General features: G+C 41.4%; 1 protein-coding gene across 1 annotated transcript in view; it reads right to left on the reverse strand.

Moving 5' to 3' along the window:
* Positions 1-1,371: 1,371 nt before the first annotated feature.
* LOC106568679 (cadherin-7) overlaps positions 1,372-19,488 on the reverse strand; it is a 152,784-nt gene continuing 134,667 nt past the window's right edge. Inside the window, exon 11 of the mRNA XM_014139204.2 lies at positions 1,372-3,229. Within this exon, the coding sequence (XP_013994679.2) occupies positions 2,727-3,229 (503 nt within the window). The 3' untranslated portion in view covers positions 1,372-2,726. The remainder of the gene's footprint in view (positions 3,230-19,488) is intronic.

Consider the following 19,488-nt stretch of genomic DNA (forward strand, 5'->3'; position numbering starts at 1 on the left):
CTAGTTCTGAACGTCACATGCTAATGTAAAAAGCTGTTTTTTGACATAAATATGAACTTGATTGAACAAAACATGCATGTATTGTATAACATAATGTCCTAGGTGTGTCATCTGATGAAGATCATCAAAGGTTAGTGCTGCATTTAGCTGTCTTCTGGGTTTTTGTGACATTATATGCTAGCTTGAAAAATGGGTGTCTGATTATTTCTGGCTTGGTACTCTGCTGACATAATCTAATGTTTTGCTTTCGCTGTAAAGCCTTTTTGAAATCGGACAGTGTGGTTAGATAAAGGAGAGTCTTGTCTTTAAAATGCTGTGAGTCATATGTTTGAAAAATTGAAGTTTTTGTATTTTTGAGGAATTTGTAATTTGCGCCACGCCTATCATTGGATATTGGAGCAGGTGTTCCGCTAGCGGAACGTCTAGATGTAAGAGGTTAAGCCTCTCCAATCCAAAATTAAATCTAGAATCGGCTTCCTATTTCGCAACAATGCATCCTTCACTCATGCTGCCAAACATACCCTCGTGAAACTGACAATCCTACCAATCCTCGACTTCGGCGATGTCATCTATAAAATAGCCTCCAACACTCTACTCAACAAACTGGATGCAGTCTATCACATTGCCATCCGTTTTGTCACTAAAGCCCCATACACTACCCCCCATTTCGACCTATATGCTCTCGTTGGCTGGCCCTCACTTCATACTCGTCGCCAAACCCACTGGCTACAGGTTATGTACAAGTCTCTACTAGGTAAAGCCCCGCCTTACCTCAGCTCGCTGGTCACCATAGCAGCACGCGCTCCAGCAGGTATATCTCACTGGTCACCCCCAAAGCCAGTTCCTCCTTTGGTCGCCTTTCCTTCCAGTTCTCTGCTGCCAATGACTGCCAATGACTGGAACGAACTGCAAAAATCTCTGAAGATTCCCATCTCCCTCACTAGCTTTAAGCACCACCTGTCAGAGCAGCTCACAGATCACTGCACCTGTTCATAGCCCATCTGTATACAGCCCATCTATCTACCTCATCGCCATACTGTATTTATTTATTTATTCTGCTCCTTTTGCACCCCAGTATCTCTACTTGCACATCCATCTTTTGCACATCTACCATTCCAGTTTTTAATTGCCATATTGTAATTACTTTGCCACCATGGCCTATTTATTGCCTTAATTCTCTTATTTTACCTAATTTGCACTCACTGTATATAGACTTTTTGTTTTCTACTGTATTATTGACTCTATGTTTTGTTCATTCCATGTGTAACTCTGTGTTGTATGTGTCTAACTGCTATGCTTTGTCTTGGCCAGGTCGCAGTTGCAAATGAGAACTTGTTCTCAACTAGCCTACGTGGTTAAATAAAGGTGAAATATTTTTTTTTTTAAATGTATCTTTTACATGTGTTTTATGTTATATATACAATGCAATGTCAATACGTTGCTGCATTTATACCAAGATGTTCAAATAAACCTAAACCTAAAGAGCTCTCAATCAAAAACTTTTCCAGCTGCTGTAAATGTTCTTCAACACATTAACTGTATTTTACCATGCTGCTATAGCTATGTTTCCATTTAAAAAAACAAACACAGTTTAAACCAACATGGTAGCTAGAACACCTCATAGGATACATAAAACAAACATCACAACAGCTTTGAATGTTGGAGATACCAATACGCTGCATTCAATTTAGACCTAGGGGAACAATGTTACGCTGCAACTCTTAGAAACCAGCATCATGCTGTGTGTCAAGTTGTTAATGGAGCAACGTAAGTGAGAGGTGTTTGCTCCCTTGCATCAATGGAGGGAGACTTCATAAACCCTTCAGCAGCATTGTGACCCTTAAAGCATGTTAATTAAAAACTTGAGTGTGACAAGGGACATCCCTGGCAGGTGTCTACATACATTTATAGGAATGTATTATTTCTGATACTCTAAATGGTTGAGAGATCATTGCCATGTTCGTTAGGCACCAAATTTAAGAAAGGGGGCAGAGACTACTGGTCCAATAAGAAACACTCATTTCTATTTTCTGCTTCAAAATATTTTTCTACGGTGATCCCTACTGAACACGAACCACGGTAAGCTTGAATTGATCAAATCCATCGTTTGTTAAAAAAACTGCTGTAAACTCCATATGGAGTTATCTTGTTTTGTAAAGAAATTGAGAATCTGTTCTATAAATATACATTTGAAACAAATATTGCAGATCACAGTGAACCCTGTGACAGACTACAGGGCCAGTTCAAGGAGGCAATGTTTTCATTTGACCACGACATGATGGAGTACTTGATAATGTCACTGTTGTAACAACACTGGAGCATAGATATTGGTTCAGTTTTCGTCACATTTGAACGTCACGTGACTTGAGAAAGTCTGGACATTTGTGCGTTGAGGTCCTTCCAAAGGGTCTGAAGCCCATCCCAACGTCTTAAGCTTTGCATAATTTCCATCATATTAAATCTAGTTAACAAAATCTCGCAAAGTTCATTCTTTGAAAAATCCTGCCAGTCCCCCAAAAAACATTTTGAATGGAAAACCAACATCCTATTGGTTATTCTCACCGACATTGATGCATTTATATACACCAATCAAATATCCTCTGAGTAGAGCATTTTCTTCTCGTCATCTCACATTTGCTTTCTTGTATCCTTCTTTATATTCTTCAGTTTCCTTCCCTCATTTGTTAGATTGTCCGTGCCAACAGTTTGGCAGGCTCAACCGAGGGCTAAGAGGCGAAGAGGTTACCGTCATCGCTGTGGCCGTAGAGGTCTGCCAGCTTCTTGAATCGCGGCCCCCAGTCGCTGAGGTAGTCGTAGTTCTGCTCCGAGTCCGTGCTCAGGGAATCCATCGAGCTGAGGGACTCTGCGGCTGAGCCACTGCCCTCGAAGGCATATGTCTGCAGCGAGTCGTAGGGCGGTGCCGATGGGTCCACGTCGGTCTCCTTCAGCCGGTCCCAGATAAAGTCGCGGAAGATGCCATTGTCTGGCGGTGGCCGGGAAGACAAGAAGAGGGTGGGCACTTCCGGGGTGACATCACGGCGGGTCTTGCCACCGCTCTCACGGACCACTTTCAGGTTGCGGAGCGTGACCATGTCGAAGGCCTCTGTGTCCTCCTCGCCGCCGCCCTCGTCATCGTAGCGCACAATGTTCTCGCGCACGTCACGCTCCTCGTCCAGGATCAGGGGCTCCTTCTTCCTCCGTCGCATGGTGACGATCAACAGGACTAGCACTGTGTTGAGAGAGGGAGAGACAGAGAGGGACAGTCACCATCACCATCAACAAAGGGCAGAGGATCAAGATAGCTGAGGGTTAATCATTAGTACACAAAGTAAAAATGGTCTGTCAATGAATATCATTTTGGAGACATTCTTTGTCAAACCTTGAGCCAAGATGGACAAAATGACAGAGGCATTACATGTCCAGGACCACTGTGGACTTTTTACAGTACAGAACATTTGTGCTATATTAGAAAAGTTTTCTTTCATAATTTTGGGTCGTAGACCAAAACATACTGGTAATGATAGGGAAACCCTGTCTGCCACCTGTGTGGCATTAGGCCCCCAAACACATCAACACAACCGTTGGAGGCAAGCTTAGCTCCGAGAAACAATTTGATGGATGGAGCGATAAAGAGCCAGTGGGGGTGGAGAAAGGAATGGAGTCAATTTATAAAGAGCGATACTATCTGTATTACATTTATTACAATAGGCCCATGTTATTCATTGTGTTTTCAGCCAAGGCATATAAGACACCCTCGTTGTATTTTCCCCACCTTTAGCCTGAAGAGTATACTCTTGTCTGAGACTACAGTTCTGGTATGTCTGGAAAATTCCTTTTAAGATGGGGGCGGATGATCCGCTACATTAGTTTTATTAATATCTTCAACTGATTAGGTTTTAATCACTTGTACTGCAGCGCTGAGAACAGCTAGCTGTTCATCGAGTGTGGTGCTATCTAGAAAAGGTGTTAGTCATTACAGTCCTGAGTTAAGGTTATTTCCGGTGGAATTCAAGTTGATTTCTGGTTGATTTAAGGTTATTTCAGGTTGAATTCAGATCTTGACAAATCAAAAAGATCTCTATCGACCTTAAAATGGACTCCTTTGAGGTATTCGCAAATTACTTCATGAGATTTTCAAGATTTATAGATTTTTAAATATGTAATCGGCCTGCTCATGTTGTTAGAACATAAACAACACAGAGATAAACACCCAGACGAACAGAGATTTGGAGTGGCCAAATATTCTGTAAATGTCAGGGTTTAACAGTGGTGCGATCCCAAATGACACCCGAACCCCTTTAGAGTGCACTACTTTTGGTCAGAGCCCTATGGGCCTTGGTCAAAAGAAGTGCACTTAATAGGTAATAGTCGGCTGCTCCCACAAGCTGCTTACCCTGGGCAGGCCAGCGCTAAATCCTTTTTTGGGCACAGCATATGCCTATCTGAGCAATAAAACAGGATTATATGCCAGTCATAAAGCAGCCACCCCTAAAAGCAAATGGACCAAGTGCAGCTCCCAAACCGTGTCAAGGTTGGACCTCTCTCTTTCTATATACTTGATGGACCACTTCTGTGCCATCTTTTGACATGCTAGAAACGTTTTTTCCTAAAATTGAATAGTCTAAAACAATATAAACCAACTTCCTCACAATATTCTAAAAGCAAAGTTTAAGGGACCATAGGCTCTATCAATTTCAAGGGCAAGCTGAAAGTACTGAACAACACACCACCTGAAAGACTAATATGCTATGCCGTGCTGAACACCCCATTTCTGAGCACTTGACTGCGTGGGCTGTGTGCATATAGACCCTATGACATACATCTCCCCTCCATCTCAGCACACACAAACATTCACACACACACACACACACACACACACACACACACACACACACACACACACACACACACACACACACACACACACACACACACACACACAGAATATCTCTGTGTCACACATTCACAGACACACCCACACACAACATCACTGTGTGTCACACACACACGCGCTCACACACTTGTTACACACAAACACGCCAACATACACATCTCTGTCAAACACACTCCCCGAGACACAGTCACAGTCCACCCATCAGGTTAGTGACTGCCTGCCAGAATTCCCTCCTCTCCCACGTCGGAACTATACTCCCAGGGTTGAAAATAACCTCTGTCACTGCAGAGTGAGCGAGCAAAGCAGGGGAGGCAAACGTCTAATAATCCATCCATCAGCGCTGCCACCGCCAGGCTGAAATATGGAAGCCGCCTGGACCATACCTCATCCCCAGGCATGATGCCATTCCCTGGGCTAGACAAGCACGGTGGAGGGTGGATGCCGTGGTTTGGGGGGGGGCAGTGGCGGATTTAGGCATAGGCGACATGGGCAGCCGCCCAGGGCAGCATCTTGCCGGGGCGCCCAAACAATAAAAAAAATAAATAATAATATTTCACATTTGCGCGATCGGTTTTCTCTCGCTCATTTGCACGTCATGTCAATGATATCATGTGGTACTGTGGGTCAATTAACCTTGTCGGAATAGGAGCCCTGATTCTAGTTTGTGAGCTAGTGCTAGGCAGGCCACTGCCTGCGAAGGACTCCCACTCAGAAGTACGAGAATGGGAGGTGGCGGGGGTAGGTTGACCTCAGGTCTCCCAAGTGGAAGCCCGAGGTAGAGGGAGCGGGGGAATCTATCAAATAGCGCACCTATAACTTTGTACAGTACTAATGCAATTAGTACTGCAATTAGTTGTGCAATTTAGTTTGTGTGTTTCTTGTTTGAAGTGCAATAGTGTAATAATCTGGTTCTCTTCTTTATAAGTGTGTTATAGGATTTGTGCAATTTAGTTTTATTTGTGTGTTTGTTGTTAGCAATACGGTAATAGTGTAATAATTCAATTATCTTTTTTTATTTGTATTTATATACTACACTTTGTTTCAGAGGCAGTTGGGATGACCAGGGATGTTGTCTTGACAAGTGTCTGAATTGGGGAAAAAATCATTACATTCAAAATGTAATAAGTACTTTTGGGTGTCAGGGAAAATGTATGGAGTAGGAATGTAGTGGAGTAAAAGTAGTCCAAAAAATAAATAGTAAAGTTAAGTACAGATACCCCAAAAAAACGACTTATGTAGTACATTAAAGTTTTTTTTACTTAAGTACTTTAGAACACTGGCTAGGGGTTCTGGTTAAGTTTAGGTTAAGTTTAAGTTTGTCTTGGTTATTTCTTTTTTATATTTATGAGTCTTATTTTTGTATTTATATTTATGGGGGGGGGGGGGGGTTAACTGGATGAGCATAGGTTAACTGGATGTCTGATTGTCTGAGCTCACCATAAATTGAGATTCTCAGTTAGTAGTCAGCGAGTTAGTTGATGAGTTAGTCAATGATGTTTGACTAACTCAAGGATATTTCCTCACAGTATTTAAAAAATCTTTACAACACTCTCCCCCTAGATAACCACCAGGCCTGGCAAAATGTCATGCTCTCATATATCCAATGGAAATAGCCTACCTGAACACATTCCTTTGCACAAAGACAGCTGTGTCTGTCCGGAGCTCCCTGGTGCGTAAACTCTGAGGGCCAGGAATAGGTTAGTTGATACAATGTTGCAAGTGTCATGACTCTCCTGGCTGAGGATCCAAGGCCTCAGATCAGATTTACAAATGGCCGACGATGACCAGACTCCTCTCACCCACAGAAGGGGGCTGGGATGGTTTTGACAGCTTAATTAAGACTTTGTCATCAATTAGGGAGGAAGAGAATCTCCCTCCTACTCTTCAGTATCAATCAAAGGAATGCCTTTGTCCCCCAGAAGACTTTTGCCGCCAAAACCATAACATCCGAAAAGTGAATACTGGAACAATATTTCTAAGATAGGAATGTTAGGAATGGTCAGTGGGTATCTAAAGAATAATCATGTCATATTGCTTGTCATTTTGTGACATTATTAAAAACTGTATGAACCAAATACTGTAACTTAGGAAGGAAAAGCCCTTTGGCTGTCAAGTTTCCATCCAATAAATTGTGAATACAATATGAAGAACAATTAAACAATTTTTGTTACGATAGGAATGTGATTTTGGTTGTCCAATGAGTTAATGGCTTTTCATGTCCTTTGCACATTAAGTAGCCACGCCCGAATGAGGTCAGAAGAGCGTGTCAGTATGATGCAACCTCCCTTTCCGACCAGAGTGCTTAAAAGGACTCGCTAAGAATTAAGATACTAGAAGACGTGAGACCATGGTACACACTTTGAAATGGTTGGAAACACTGAAACTCTCAACACTAAATGAGAAGATAAACTCACCTACCAGACCAAAACATTGCCAGGTTGCTACTGGCCTGTAAAGTGGTCGGGAGCTGAACCCTGAATAATTCATTTAGACCAGAAAACATGTAGCTGTGGCTACATGGCTGAAAATGGTTAGAACTTTGAATCTCCACACGAGGTGAAGAAGATTAGACCTTAACATTGCCATTCTGCAGCTGGGCATATAAAACTGGTCCTAGAACTTTGACTAAAGACACGAGGTGGGAAGGACAAAATCCCATCTCAGACAATCACAGAGTATCTGTTATATTTGAACACTCCACTACAAGACCAAGACAACTAAGAAGAAGGACATTGTGACCTGTGGTGGACAATCAGAGCCTTACACTGAAGCGGGACACTACAACTTCCCCATAGATGGATTGATTGGTTTCAACAGAGAAACGACGAACAAAGACATCTACATGTAAATACATTCATGATCTCTTACCCAAATGGGAGGTGGTTCGTGTGCAGAGTAAATTATTACTTTGAGGGTAGTTTCCAAATGTATCAACGATAAGTTTGACTCTCTCTTTGTCTCTCCCTATCTACCCCTCCCTCAGCAAGCAGGCATGCTGTTGTTAGTCGGCTAGGGACTTTTTCTCGTGTGTTAAGTGTTTATGTTATTCTGTGTTAATATTTAGTTAGCTAGTAAATAAATAATGAAACTGATTTTGTGTAGTGCTGAATCATAAGTAAAGCTGGGGTTCATGCAGATCCAATGAGTATGCGGCTTTCAGAATGAGACTGATATGAGGCGATTAACCTGTTAGGGCTAGGGGGCAGTATTGACACAGCCGGATAAAAAATGTACCCGATTTAATCTGGTTACTACTCCTGCCCAGTAACTAGAATATGGATATAATTATTGGCTTTGGATAGAAAACACCCTAAAGTTTCTAAAACTGTTTGAATGGTGTCTGTGAGTATAACAGAACTCAAATGGCAGGCCAAAACCTGAGAAGATTCCAGGCAGGAAGTGGCCTGTCTGACAAGTAGTGTTTCATCTGGGCTCTTTTTATTGAAGACTGAGGATCTTTGCAATAACGTGACACTTCCTACGGCTCCCATAGGCTCCCAGAGCCCGGGAAAAAGCTGAACGATAAGGAGGCAGGCTCTGGCTGAAACACATTTATCGCTTTTGGCAAGTGGCCACTCAGAGTACTATGGGCTTAGGTGCGTGCCCGCGTCGACCGAATGCTTTCTTTTCTTTTGTCTGTTTACCTAAACGCAGATTCCCGGTCGGAATGTTATCGCTTTTTTTACGAGAAAAATGGCATAAAAATTGATTTTAAACAGCGGTTGACATGCTTCGAAGTACGGCCAGAAATAATCAGACACCCATTTTTCAAGCTAGCATATAATGTCACATAAACCCAAACCACAGCTAAATGTAGCACTAACCTTTGATGATCTTCATCAGATGACAACCCTAGGACATTATGTTATACAATACATGCATGTTTTGTTCAATCAAGTTCATATTTATATCAAAAACCAGCTTTTTACATTAGCATGTGACTAGCATGTGACTAGCATTCCCACCGAACACTGCCGGTGAATTTACTAAATTACTCACGATAAACGTTCACAAAAAGCATAACAATTATTTTAAGAATTATAGATACAGAACTCCTCTATGCACTCGATATGTCCGATTTTAAAATAGCTTTTCGGTGAAAGCACATTTTGCAATATTCTCAGTAGATAGCCCGGCATCACAGGGCTAGCTATTTAGACACCCAGCAAGTTTAGCACTCATCAAAGTCAGATTTACTATAATGAAAAATGTTATTACCTTTGCTGTCTTCGTCAGAATGCACTCCCAGGACTTCTACTTCAATAACAAATGTTGGTTTGGTCCCAAATAATCCATAGTTATATCCAAACAGCGGCGTTTTGTTCGTGCGTTCAAGACACTATCCGAAAGGGTAAGTAAGGGTGACGAGCATGGCGCAATTCGTGACAAAAAAATTCTAAATATTCCATTACCGTACTTCGAAGCATGTCAACCGCTGTTTAAAATTGTCACGTCCTGGCCAGTATAAAGTTAATTGGTATTGTAGTTTGGTCAGGACGTGGCAGAGGGTATTCGTTTTATGTGGTTCGGGGTGGTGTGTTTGTTGAAGGGGCATTTGATTTAAGTATTCCGGGGTTTTTGGGCACTGTTTGGTTTTCAGGTATTCTAGGTTTAGTCTAGTATGTCTGTTTCTATGTTTGGTTAATTGGGGTTGGGACTCTCAGTTGAAGGCAGGTGTTGTCTATCTGCCTTTGATTGAGAGTGATTGTTCTGTGTTAGCCTTGTGCCTTGCAGACTGTCAGTCGATCGTTATTTCTGTTTGTTATTTTGGTGTTCATTTTGTATTCATTAAAACGTCGAGATGAGCATTCACATACCTGCTGCGTTTTGGTCCTCTTTAACCGACGACAAGCGTGACAAAAATCAATTTTTATGCCATTTTTCTCACAAAAAAGCGATAATATTCCGACCGGGAATCTGCGTTTAGGTAAACAGACGAAAGAAAATAAAGCATGGGGTTGACTTGGGCACGTGCCTAAGCCCATAGTACTCTGATCGGCCACTTGCCAAAAGCGATAATGTGTTTCAGCCAGAGGCTGCCTCGATATCGTTCAGCTTTTTCCCGGGCTCTGAGAGCCTATGGGAGCCGTAGGAAGTGTCACATTATAGCAAAGATCCTCAGTCTTCAATAAAAAGAGCCAAGATGAAACACAACTTGTCAGACAGGCCACTTCCTGCATGGAATCTTCTCAGGTTTTGGCCTGCCATATGAGTTCTGTTATACTCACAGACACCATTCAAACAGTTTTAGAAACTTTAGGGTGTTTTCTATCCAAAGCCAATAATTATATGCATATTCTAGTTACTGGGCAGGAGTAGTAACCAGATTAAATCGGGTACGTTTTTTTATCCGGCCGTGTCAATACTGCCCCCTAGCCCTAACAGGTTAAGGAGCAGGCCTTTATTATTATTATATATTTTTTTACACCTTTTTCTCCCCAATTTCATGAGATCCTATTGTAGTTATAGTGTTGTCACGTCGCTGAAACGGGAGAGGCGAAGGTCGAGAGCCATGCGTCCTCTGAAACAAAATCCTGCCAAGTCATACTGCTTCTTGACACACTGCCACTGCTCACTTAACCCGGACGCCAGCTGCACCAATGTGTCGGAAAAAACACCGTTCAACTGGCGACCGTGTCAGCGTGCATGAACCCGGCCCACCACAGGAGTCACTAGAGCGCGATGGGACTAGGACATCCCAGCCAGCCAAACCCTCCCCTAACCTGGGCGACCCGGATGAGAATGTACAAAGCTGTCATCAAGGCAAAGGGTGGCTACTTTGAAGAATCTCAAATATAGACATATTTTGATTTGTTTAACACTTTTTTCATTTCATAGTTTTGATGTCTTCACTATTATTCTACAATGTAGAAAATAGTCAAAATAAAGAAAAACCCTGGAATGAGTAGGTGTGTCCAAACTTGACTGGTACATATATTTTTTTCAATTTATCAGGGGGTCAGCAGCACCCCCATCACCCCTACTTCCCAGGGCTATGCTTACAATTTATCATAATAACAATATTAATTGCCTGGTAATAGATATGTAACTCACCCAAAAACGACAAAAAGTTTTGTTGGATTTCCGCTGTTCATATTCAACATGTTGGGTATGCAACATTGCATGACAGACAGGCACTCAGGGGAGTTTTAATGCACATGCTAACCTTGACTGTAGTTCAGTCCAGTTAAAAATCTGAATTAAATTAGGGGCCCTGGATTTATTTTTATTTTTATGGAATTAGATGGTTTGCCAGCAGCTGATTGAATGTTGTCCATATTTGGAATTGTAATAACTGATGAATTGTCTCTGGCGCAATGGGTTAGCTGTGTCTAATAGTCATAATTTGGCGGCTACCTTTTGATGTTCCTCAAAGTCATGTACACTGTAGCGAGCTGAGCCAGTTCAAAAGAAAAAAGACAGAGGCTGAAAGAGTTCCGGGACCAAGGTATGCTAATAAAAAAGATACCAAAACTAACTGGATATTTCAGTAAGCCAGCTTCCAGTTCCTCTCAACAGAGTTCAACAGCCACTGCCACCGATGATGATGAGCTAACATTAGCAACAACAGCAACTGGGCTAGCTGCTAGCCTGGATCATGTGGACCAGCTCCCAATCACACCGCCAGCAGTTGACCAGACAGCAGAGGAGCAAGATAAGCCTACTGGTGAGGCAACAACTTTCTAAACAAGCCTCATTCTCGCTATATCAGCGTTAGACTTCAGGGGTCATAGTGAAACATTAGGGCGTCCTGACAATAGAAATGATTTGGGTATGTTAATAAGTCAGTGTGATCCTTTGTTAAAAGCACATAGAGAAATACATAAATGCAGACAAAGGAAATCCCTCTTACCTCTGTAGGGATCTGCAAGGAATATATTGAACTGATGGGACAGAAGGTGGTGATTGAAATGATCAGTCAATTAAAGACATTGAAATACTTTTCAATCAGTGTGGATTCCACTCCAAATGTTGCATGTAGACCAACATACATTCATCATGTGGTATCATGTGGTATGAGCGTTTTCTCAGATTTCTGTGAAACTGTTTTACAAGAGATGGACATTGACATAAACAACTGAAGAGGACAATGTTATGATATTGCTAGCAATATGTCAGGAGTCTACAGAGGTTTTCAGTAGCACCTGAGAGAGATTACCCTTTGTTTGAGTGGGTACCATGCAATTTGGTGGTTTTAACTGTTGCGTTGAGACGGAGGAGTTCTTCACCTTAGTACATAATCTTTTAAATTATTGCTCAAAACCCGTTTCATGCTGGCAGACAATTACTGTGGGGTTACAGCCAAATGTAAATAAATGGATTGAGACTGAAAACTATCTAATACAAGGTGGTCAGCACAAGCAACTAGTGGACTGTGTCTGAAGTATACTTTATCCAAACAAAATATCTGACGAGACTAACCAGCATTTCACTTCTAGTGATGAAGCCAGGGCGCTAAACAAGAAATGTAGAAACTCAAGATTGCTTTTCTGTGCAATATGTGGAATAACATTCTTATGTGATTTCAGAAAACAAGTACTACACTGCAGGCAGTTGACCTGGACTTGTGCAACTCTGTTGATTTGGTTAGTTCATTGAGGCATTATGTGGCAGGCCTACAGGATCAATACGACAGCTTTGAGACAGTAGCTAAAAACATGTCCGGTACAGCCTCAACTTTATCAAGTGGACACACAACGACAAATCATCCTCAGTGTAAGTTGTCAGGCCATGAGAAGTTTTCTAGAAGCGTGGCAGACGGTATCTCTTGTCTGACATGACCATACGTTCATCATATACTATCTAATATACCATATAGCATTGTAAAGAAACCTTCAGGAGTATTGTTCGGTAATTTTTTGTTCTACTATCCATTTTGCACACAGTAAATACAGATAAATGAATTTGTACAAGCGCTGAACAGAAAATAATAAAGTTTGGCACAAAATATATGACATGAATGAGGACTTCCTTTGTGTTTGTGAGCATGGGTGCTTGAATACCGGTACTAATCTAACACGTGTCAAATTAACCGACGGTTGAATGCATGTTATTATATAGTGATTATCAACGTGTCACAAGGACCCCGTGCATACTCAGTCAACTGTAATGTCACGGATTGCATGCGTCAGCCAAACGTTGGCATTGACTTAATACCCAATTTATTTTGTACTGGATATACTACTCTTTTATATCTAAAATGAACCAGCAGTTGAATACCTTGTCACGACTTCCACCGAAGGTGGTTCCTCTCCTTGTTCGAGCGGTGCTCGGCGGTCGGCGTCGCCGGCCTACTAGCCATCACCAATCCATTTTTCTTTTTCCGTTTGTTTTGTCTTTGGTTCATGCACACCTGGTTTTCATTTGCTTTAATTCCTGTGTGTATATTTACCCGTTTCCCCGCTTAGGTTTGTGCGGGATTATCTTCATGTTGCTTGTGGAGGCTTTCCTCAGTTTATTCACGTGTGTTTATTATAGTAAGGAGCGTTGGTTTATTCTCCTTCCGTGAGTAACTGTGAGTTCCCTTTGTCTTGGGCGTTTTTTTGGTGATTGTGCCTGTACCGTTTTTTTGGACTTGCCTATTAAAAGAAACGCTACATTGACATCTCTGCTCTCCTGCGCTTGACTCCTTACCTACCTCCAGAACGAAGCCTTAACATACCTATTGTTGTATGAATATAAACATTCCACAAGAACCCTGTGCACTCATTTAACTGTAGTGTCACAAATTGCACACGACAGGCCTCACTTAAGGCCTTGATTTAGCAACATGGCAGTTTTGGCCAAAGATGAATGGGCGAGATGTGCGGTAGATCAATTGAACATTATGCCCAATTTTCCATATTTGAACTAAGAAAATAATCCATCATGCAAAATCAATGAGACTACAAGCAGAATATTTAGTGCTGGGCCCGTTCTCATCGACATATTTTTTAATGATAGATTCAGTGGCTGGGCTCCCTCTCCTCTAGTCTGTCTACAGTGGGGTGTGAAATTATTGATACCCTTGATAAGAATGAGGTAAAATGACTGTATAAAATAAATAATTTCAATTCTGAGCTATATTATACGCTCAAAAGAATTTGAAAATTGTATTATTTTATACTAATACAATTTCTCATAGAAAGAGATTTTGTTAAACAAGTAATAAAAAAATCTCAAAAGGGATGGGATCAGAATTATTGACACCCCTGTTTCAACACCTTTCAATACCTCACCTTGCGAGGATAACAACACTGAGCCTTTTTTAAAGTGTGTTATGAGTTGGGAGGGATCTTAGACCATTTGGAACAGATTGGGAGGGGTCTTAGACCATTGGGATGGATCTTAGACCATTTGGAACAGATTGGGAGGGGTCTTAGACCATTGGGAGGGATCTTAGACCATTTGGAACAGATTGGGAGGGATCTTAGACCATTGGGAGGGATCTTAGACCATTTGTAACAGATTGGGAGGGATCTTAGACCATTGGGAGGGATCTTAGACCATTTGGAACAGATTGGGAGGGATCTTAGACCATTGGGAGGGATCTTAGACCATTTGGAACAGATTGGGAGGGATATTAAAAAATTTGGAACAGATTGAGAGGGATCTTAGACCAGTCCTCCATACAGAATCCTTCCAGATCCTTGATATCCTTTGTCTGTGCTTATGGACTGCCCTTTTCAAATCAAACCACAGGTTTCCAATGGGTTTCAAGTCTGGAGACTGAGATGGCCATTGCAAAATGTTGATTTTGAGGCCAATTAACCATTTCTTTGTAGATTTTGATGTGTGCTTGGGGTTATTGTCTGGCTGCCTGACCATGCTGTACTGAAATTAATTGATGCACATTCAGATGTTAATGTACTGCGTCATCATAATCCATCTTGAAGAGTACAAGCCTTCTGAGCAGTACTGATACATTTTTGCTATCCATACAATCTTGAAACAATGAAATAATTATCCACTATCCAATACATTATCATTTACATGGTATTTGCTGGCGGCATTAGGCTTTCTATTGATCAATCGCTATGGTATTATCATTCAATCATAAATGCTATCATTCAATTATTATAGTAAATACCCTACATTTAATCTGTGTCTTTTTAGGCTGTTTTTAGGCTGTAAAGAATTAACCACCATTATACTGTCAATTTTCTCCACTCCACCCTCAAACCATGGCCATGAGGAATAGGAATGGTACCAGATGACAAGGGAAGAGAGTGATATCACCTCTGTCAAATGCAGCAGACTTGGCTCTTGTAAGGAAAAATACAGTGTTTGACAATAGTGAGTCAAGCGACCTCCGATGTACTTCAGCTGAATGGGTGCCAGTCAACATTCGCCGATCACCACAATTACAGACTATGTCAGCCAGAATGAAGGGGACAGATTGAGACACAGACACTGTCAATAATAGATTACTTTATGTTCATCAATATGTTGGCTGCCTAAAAATGTTAGATGTGAATTATCACTGAGGTGTAATGCAGCCTGGTCTCATCGACAAGATGTAACATAGTAAACATAAATCAGGGACACTCAAATGAGTATAATATGTTACGTTTGGAACAGTTACATAAGACAGAAGGACACTTAAGGCAAAAACAAAAGGAGAGTGGTTGGTCAGGGTGGATGGGAAGGTATATTTCGGGAACGTCCAGCAACCCAAAGGTTACGTGTTCAAATCTCATCAAGGACCACTTTAGCATTTTAGCAACTTTTCAACTACTTACTACTTTTTATCTACTTGCAACTACTTTGCATGTTAACTAACCCTTCCACAACCACAAACCCTTACCTTAACCCTTTTAGCTAACCTTAACCCCTAGCCTAGCTAACGTTAGCCACCTAGCTAAAGTTAGCCAGAACAAATTCAAATTTGTAACATCATAGTTTTGCAAATTGTGGGCCTCTCCTGTTATGAGTCAGATGACCTTACGTGACTTCTCTATTTATGGTTTATCTATTTATTGTTCCAGCATTATGACGCAGAACGAACAACGGTACAGTATAGTGACTGCACAGAGCCCCAAGAGACCTCTGGAACAGCTGCTGTCATCGTTTCAGGAGCTCTGCCAAAATTCGTGAGATTGCCTCAAGATTACAAAAAAGTATAGAACCTCCAAGCTTGCCTTATTACAATTATTGAGCCACATGAGTGTGCTTAATTTTTGTTTAGTCTTATCCAGGTTAAATAACAATACTTTGTGTGTGGTGGGCATAAATTCAAAGCAGTGCAGACATATGTCAGTCAAAAATTACTGTGACCAGAAAACAGGGCTGTGTCAAGTAGTAAGAACATATTTGGAATCGGGAGTTACTACCTGAACTTGTCCAATAAGAAACCTTGTTTTTGTTTTCCGTTGCAAAACGTTGTGACGTTCTGCCCTAGTGAACAAATCTAAGTTTGGTGCAATTAAAAGGGGCACAAATCAGGACAAATACCATTGTTTTGAATGAACAACAACAAAACTATGAAACGACACACTGCCTCAGAGCCTTTGGTGCTTAGCTTGGGTCCTTGCTCTTCTCTCCCAGTGTGACTCAAGCGTCAAAAGTGCATTAATTGTTAATAATTCCCTATTTAAAATGTTTTCTTTTTCTGTTTCCACATTCTCTCTTCTGGCTCTCCACGTATCCATCTGCCCCTCACCCTCGACCATGACTGAAGGACCCCGAAGGGAAACGGCTTAGTTGGCCCAAAATATCGTCTCGTTTGAGGCTGTGCAGCAATGGACTAATCCTGGTCTTCGTCCAAAATGGCACCCTATACCCTACATAGTGCACTACTCTTGTACAGAGGTCTATGGGCGCCACATTGGGAATAGGGTGCCATTTGGGACGCAGTACAAGTGCCACAGATATGCAGAGAGAAGCTTTGGGTGTCTGAATAAGACATGGGAGAGGTCTTAAGAAATACAAGGATGCAAGGCATCTGCTGCCATACAATGTATCCTCCACAACAACAGGAGAGCACAGGAGAAATGTCAGCCTGCTGCTGTGTAACACATAATGGGTAACACTTTCTTCCCTTGCGCAAAACAGCACTGGACCACGTAAAAAATGTAATATATCCATGCCTTATATACCTTTCGACATTCATAATGACCTTCAGAGAGAGAAACTCAGGGCCCATATTGATAAAACATCTCATATTAGGAGTGCTGATCTTGGATCACCCGTATTCATGATGATCTATAAGGCAAAGCCGATCCTAGATCCGCCGACCGTATGAAGCCGTAATATCTAGCTCTATCAACAGGAAATGTGTGAGTTATTTTGTCTAACAAAGATTGTATTAGGCAAAGAGATAATTGGACTTAGCAATAACACGACTGCAGCTTTGAAAGAGACCTTTCACTCAATCATCTGTCGAGAACAATTAAAGGTTGATTTTCACAGGAGACTAAGGTAACTGGAAAACTACCTGTTTCTCGCCTCTCTCTCTATCTCAAAAATCACAAAGAAATCTGTTGATTGATTGGTAACTTGTGAGATACACCTTAGGTGTAAGTGCCCCGTGATAGACAAAGAGACATCAAAAGAGAGGTTTAGGAAGGTAATGAAAAGATAAATACATTCAAAAGTAAAGAAGGGAGGGCTGAAAATAACAAAATAGTATGGGGAAAACCATGCCCGAACATAGACATTGTCTGATGTTTTGACAAGTTTGAAAGCATGAGCATGAAAACCATGTGAAGAATGAAATATTTCTCACCATGTTACCTGCTTACGTCATCAACAAACTACACTTACTCACTATATCTACAAGATACACGAGGAGCTTGGTTGGACCACGGCACCTCCCAACAGTGTGTGACTGACAAACACGTGGGAGAATCTCAGTGGAGAAAATACCCCCTTAACTATGCAGGGCTCATCCCCAAAAATACAAAAATATACTTTACTGAACTGTTAATAATAATAATAATTAAAGCTGCAAGCAGCGTTGCCGAGGTTCAGCTGTGTGCCCACTGTGCCACAATCAGGACAGATTGGACACATTGCCCTGGGACGAGCTACTTCTGTACTGTTTACCACACTTGCTAAATCAGAACTCAAAATCAAACTGATGGTGCCATATGCTTTTGCTGTATTTTGGACCATTTTCAATGATATTGACTACTTTAAACGTCTTCTTCTCTAGAACCAAATCTGGTATACATATTTTCCAAGACTTTAGCTGAAACAATATGGCAGCAATAATATGGCAGCAATAATATGAGCCGATGAGCTTGCATGAATGGTTTTTCATGTCCAACAGCCCCACAATGTGGCCAAACTCTACCATACTTTACAGGTTAGCTGGACTCATATCCGTGAGCATTTCATCAGTTTGGGTCAAACAGATCAAGAGATATAAAATGTGCCCTTATAGCGTCACAATACGGTTGATATGAATGTTCTTGCATATGTTGAGTCTTGACAGTGTTTGCAACGTGTACCAAGTTTTGTTACTATACAAATATCCATGACTGATTTATTTGCTTTTAAGTGCAGACCATGCACATGTGAATGTTTATTGGTCAATAGTGGCCATGTTGTTTGACATACTAGCCTGGAAAATGGTGCATTGAAAGACATGGTCCATAGAGGCCAGATATTCAGTTTCGTGCAGATTGGTAGTTCGGTGCCAGAGGAGTAGCGTTTTAAGTGTTTTTGACAAAATTCTAAGTGGGGGAAAATCCATCATGGCGGACTTTATGGATCCTTGAGGCAAATTTGTTCCTTGTGGTTAGAGGTACCTATATATACAATTTCAGGACTCTCAAACTTTCAAAATGTGCATTTTCAATCACTTGTTATAGCGCCAACATGTGGCCAATTGGCATGGCATTGCATGAGAGGGTGTGGCCCATGAGCCTTTACCATCATGCCAATTGCATGTTATTTTCCTTGGAGGAAGAACGGCAAGAAAAACAATAGGGTTTCACCGGCTTCTCTGATGAACACCTAAACATAGCAGCAAGCAGCGATGTTCCCGGGGTTCAAGCGTCATGCTCTACCAACTGAGCTACAGAGGACCCCCATGTGGGTAGTGGACAAGTGTACCCTTCAGAAAATAGTGTATTGAGATGTACTATATTGTACTGTACTATGCTGTACTCTACAGTGCTCTACTCTAATGTATTGAACTATACTGTACTGTACCGAACTATACTCTACTGTACTGAACTCTATTGTACTGTACTCTGTTACTGTACTGTGCCTTATTTTACTGCACTGTACTGTACAGTACTGAACTATACTCAAATTTACTGTACAGTACCTTAGTCTTTGGTTGGTCTGGGTCTAGCTCTGGATCTTGTTTTTCCCCATTTAAACTGGTATTGGTCTAGCCTCTCTAGGGTATGTGGGACGAAATCGTCCCACCTACTCAACAGCCAGTGGAATCCCGTGGCGCGATATTCAAATACCTTAGAAATGCTATTACTTCAATTTCTCAAACATATGACTATTTTACACCATTTTAAAGACAAGACTCTCGTTAATCTAACCACACCGTCCGATTTCAAAAAGGCTTTACAACGAAAGCAAAACATTAGATTATGTCAGCAGAGTACCCAGCCAGAAATAATCAGACACCCATTTTTCAAGCTAGCATA

Source organism: Salmo salar, chromosome ssa14 (assembly GCF_905237065.1).
Source record: "Salmo salar chromosome ssa14, Ssal_v3.1, whole genome shotgun sequence".
NCBI classification, from domain to species: Eukaryota; Metazoa; Chordata; class Actinopteri; order Salmoniformes; family Salmonidae; genus Salmo; species Salmo salar.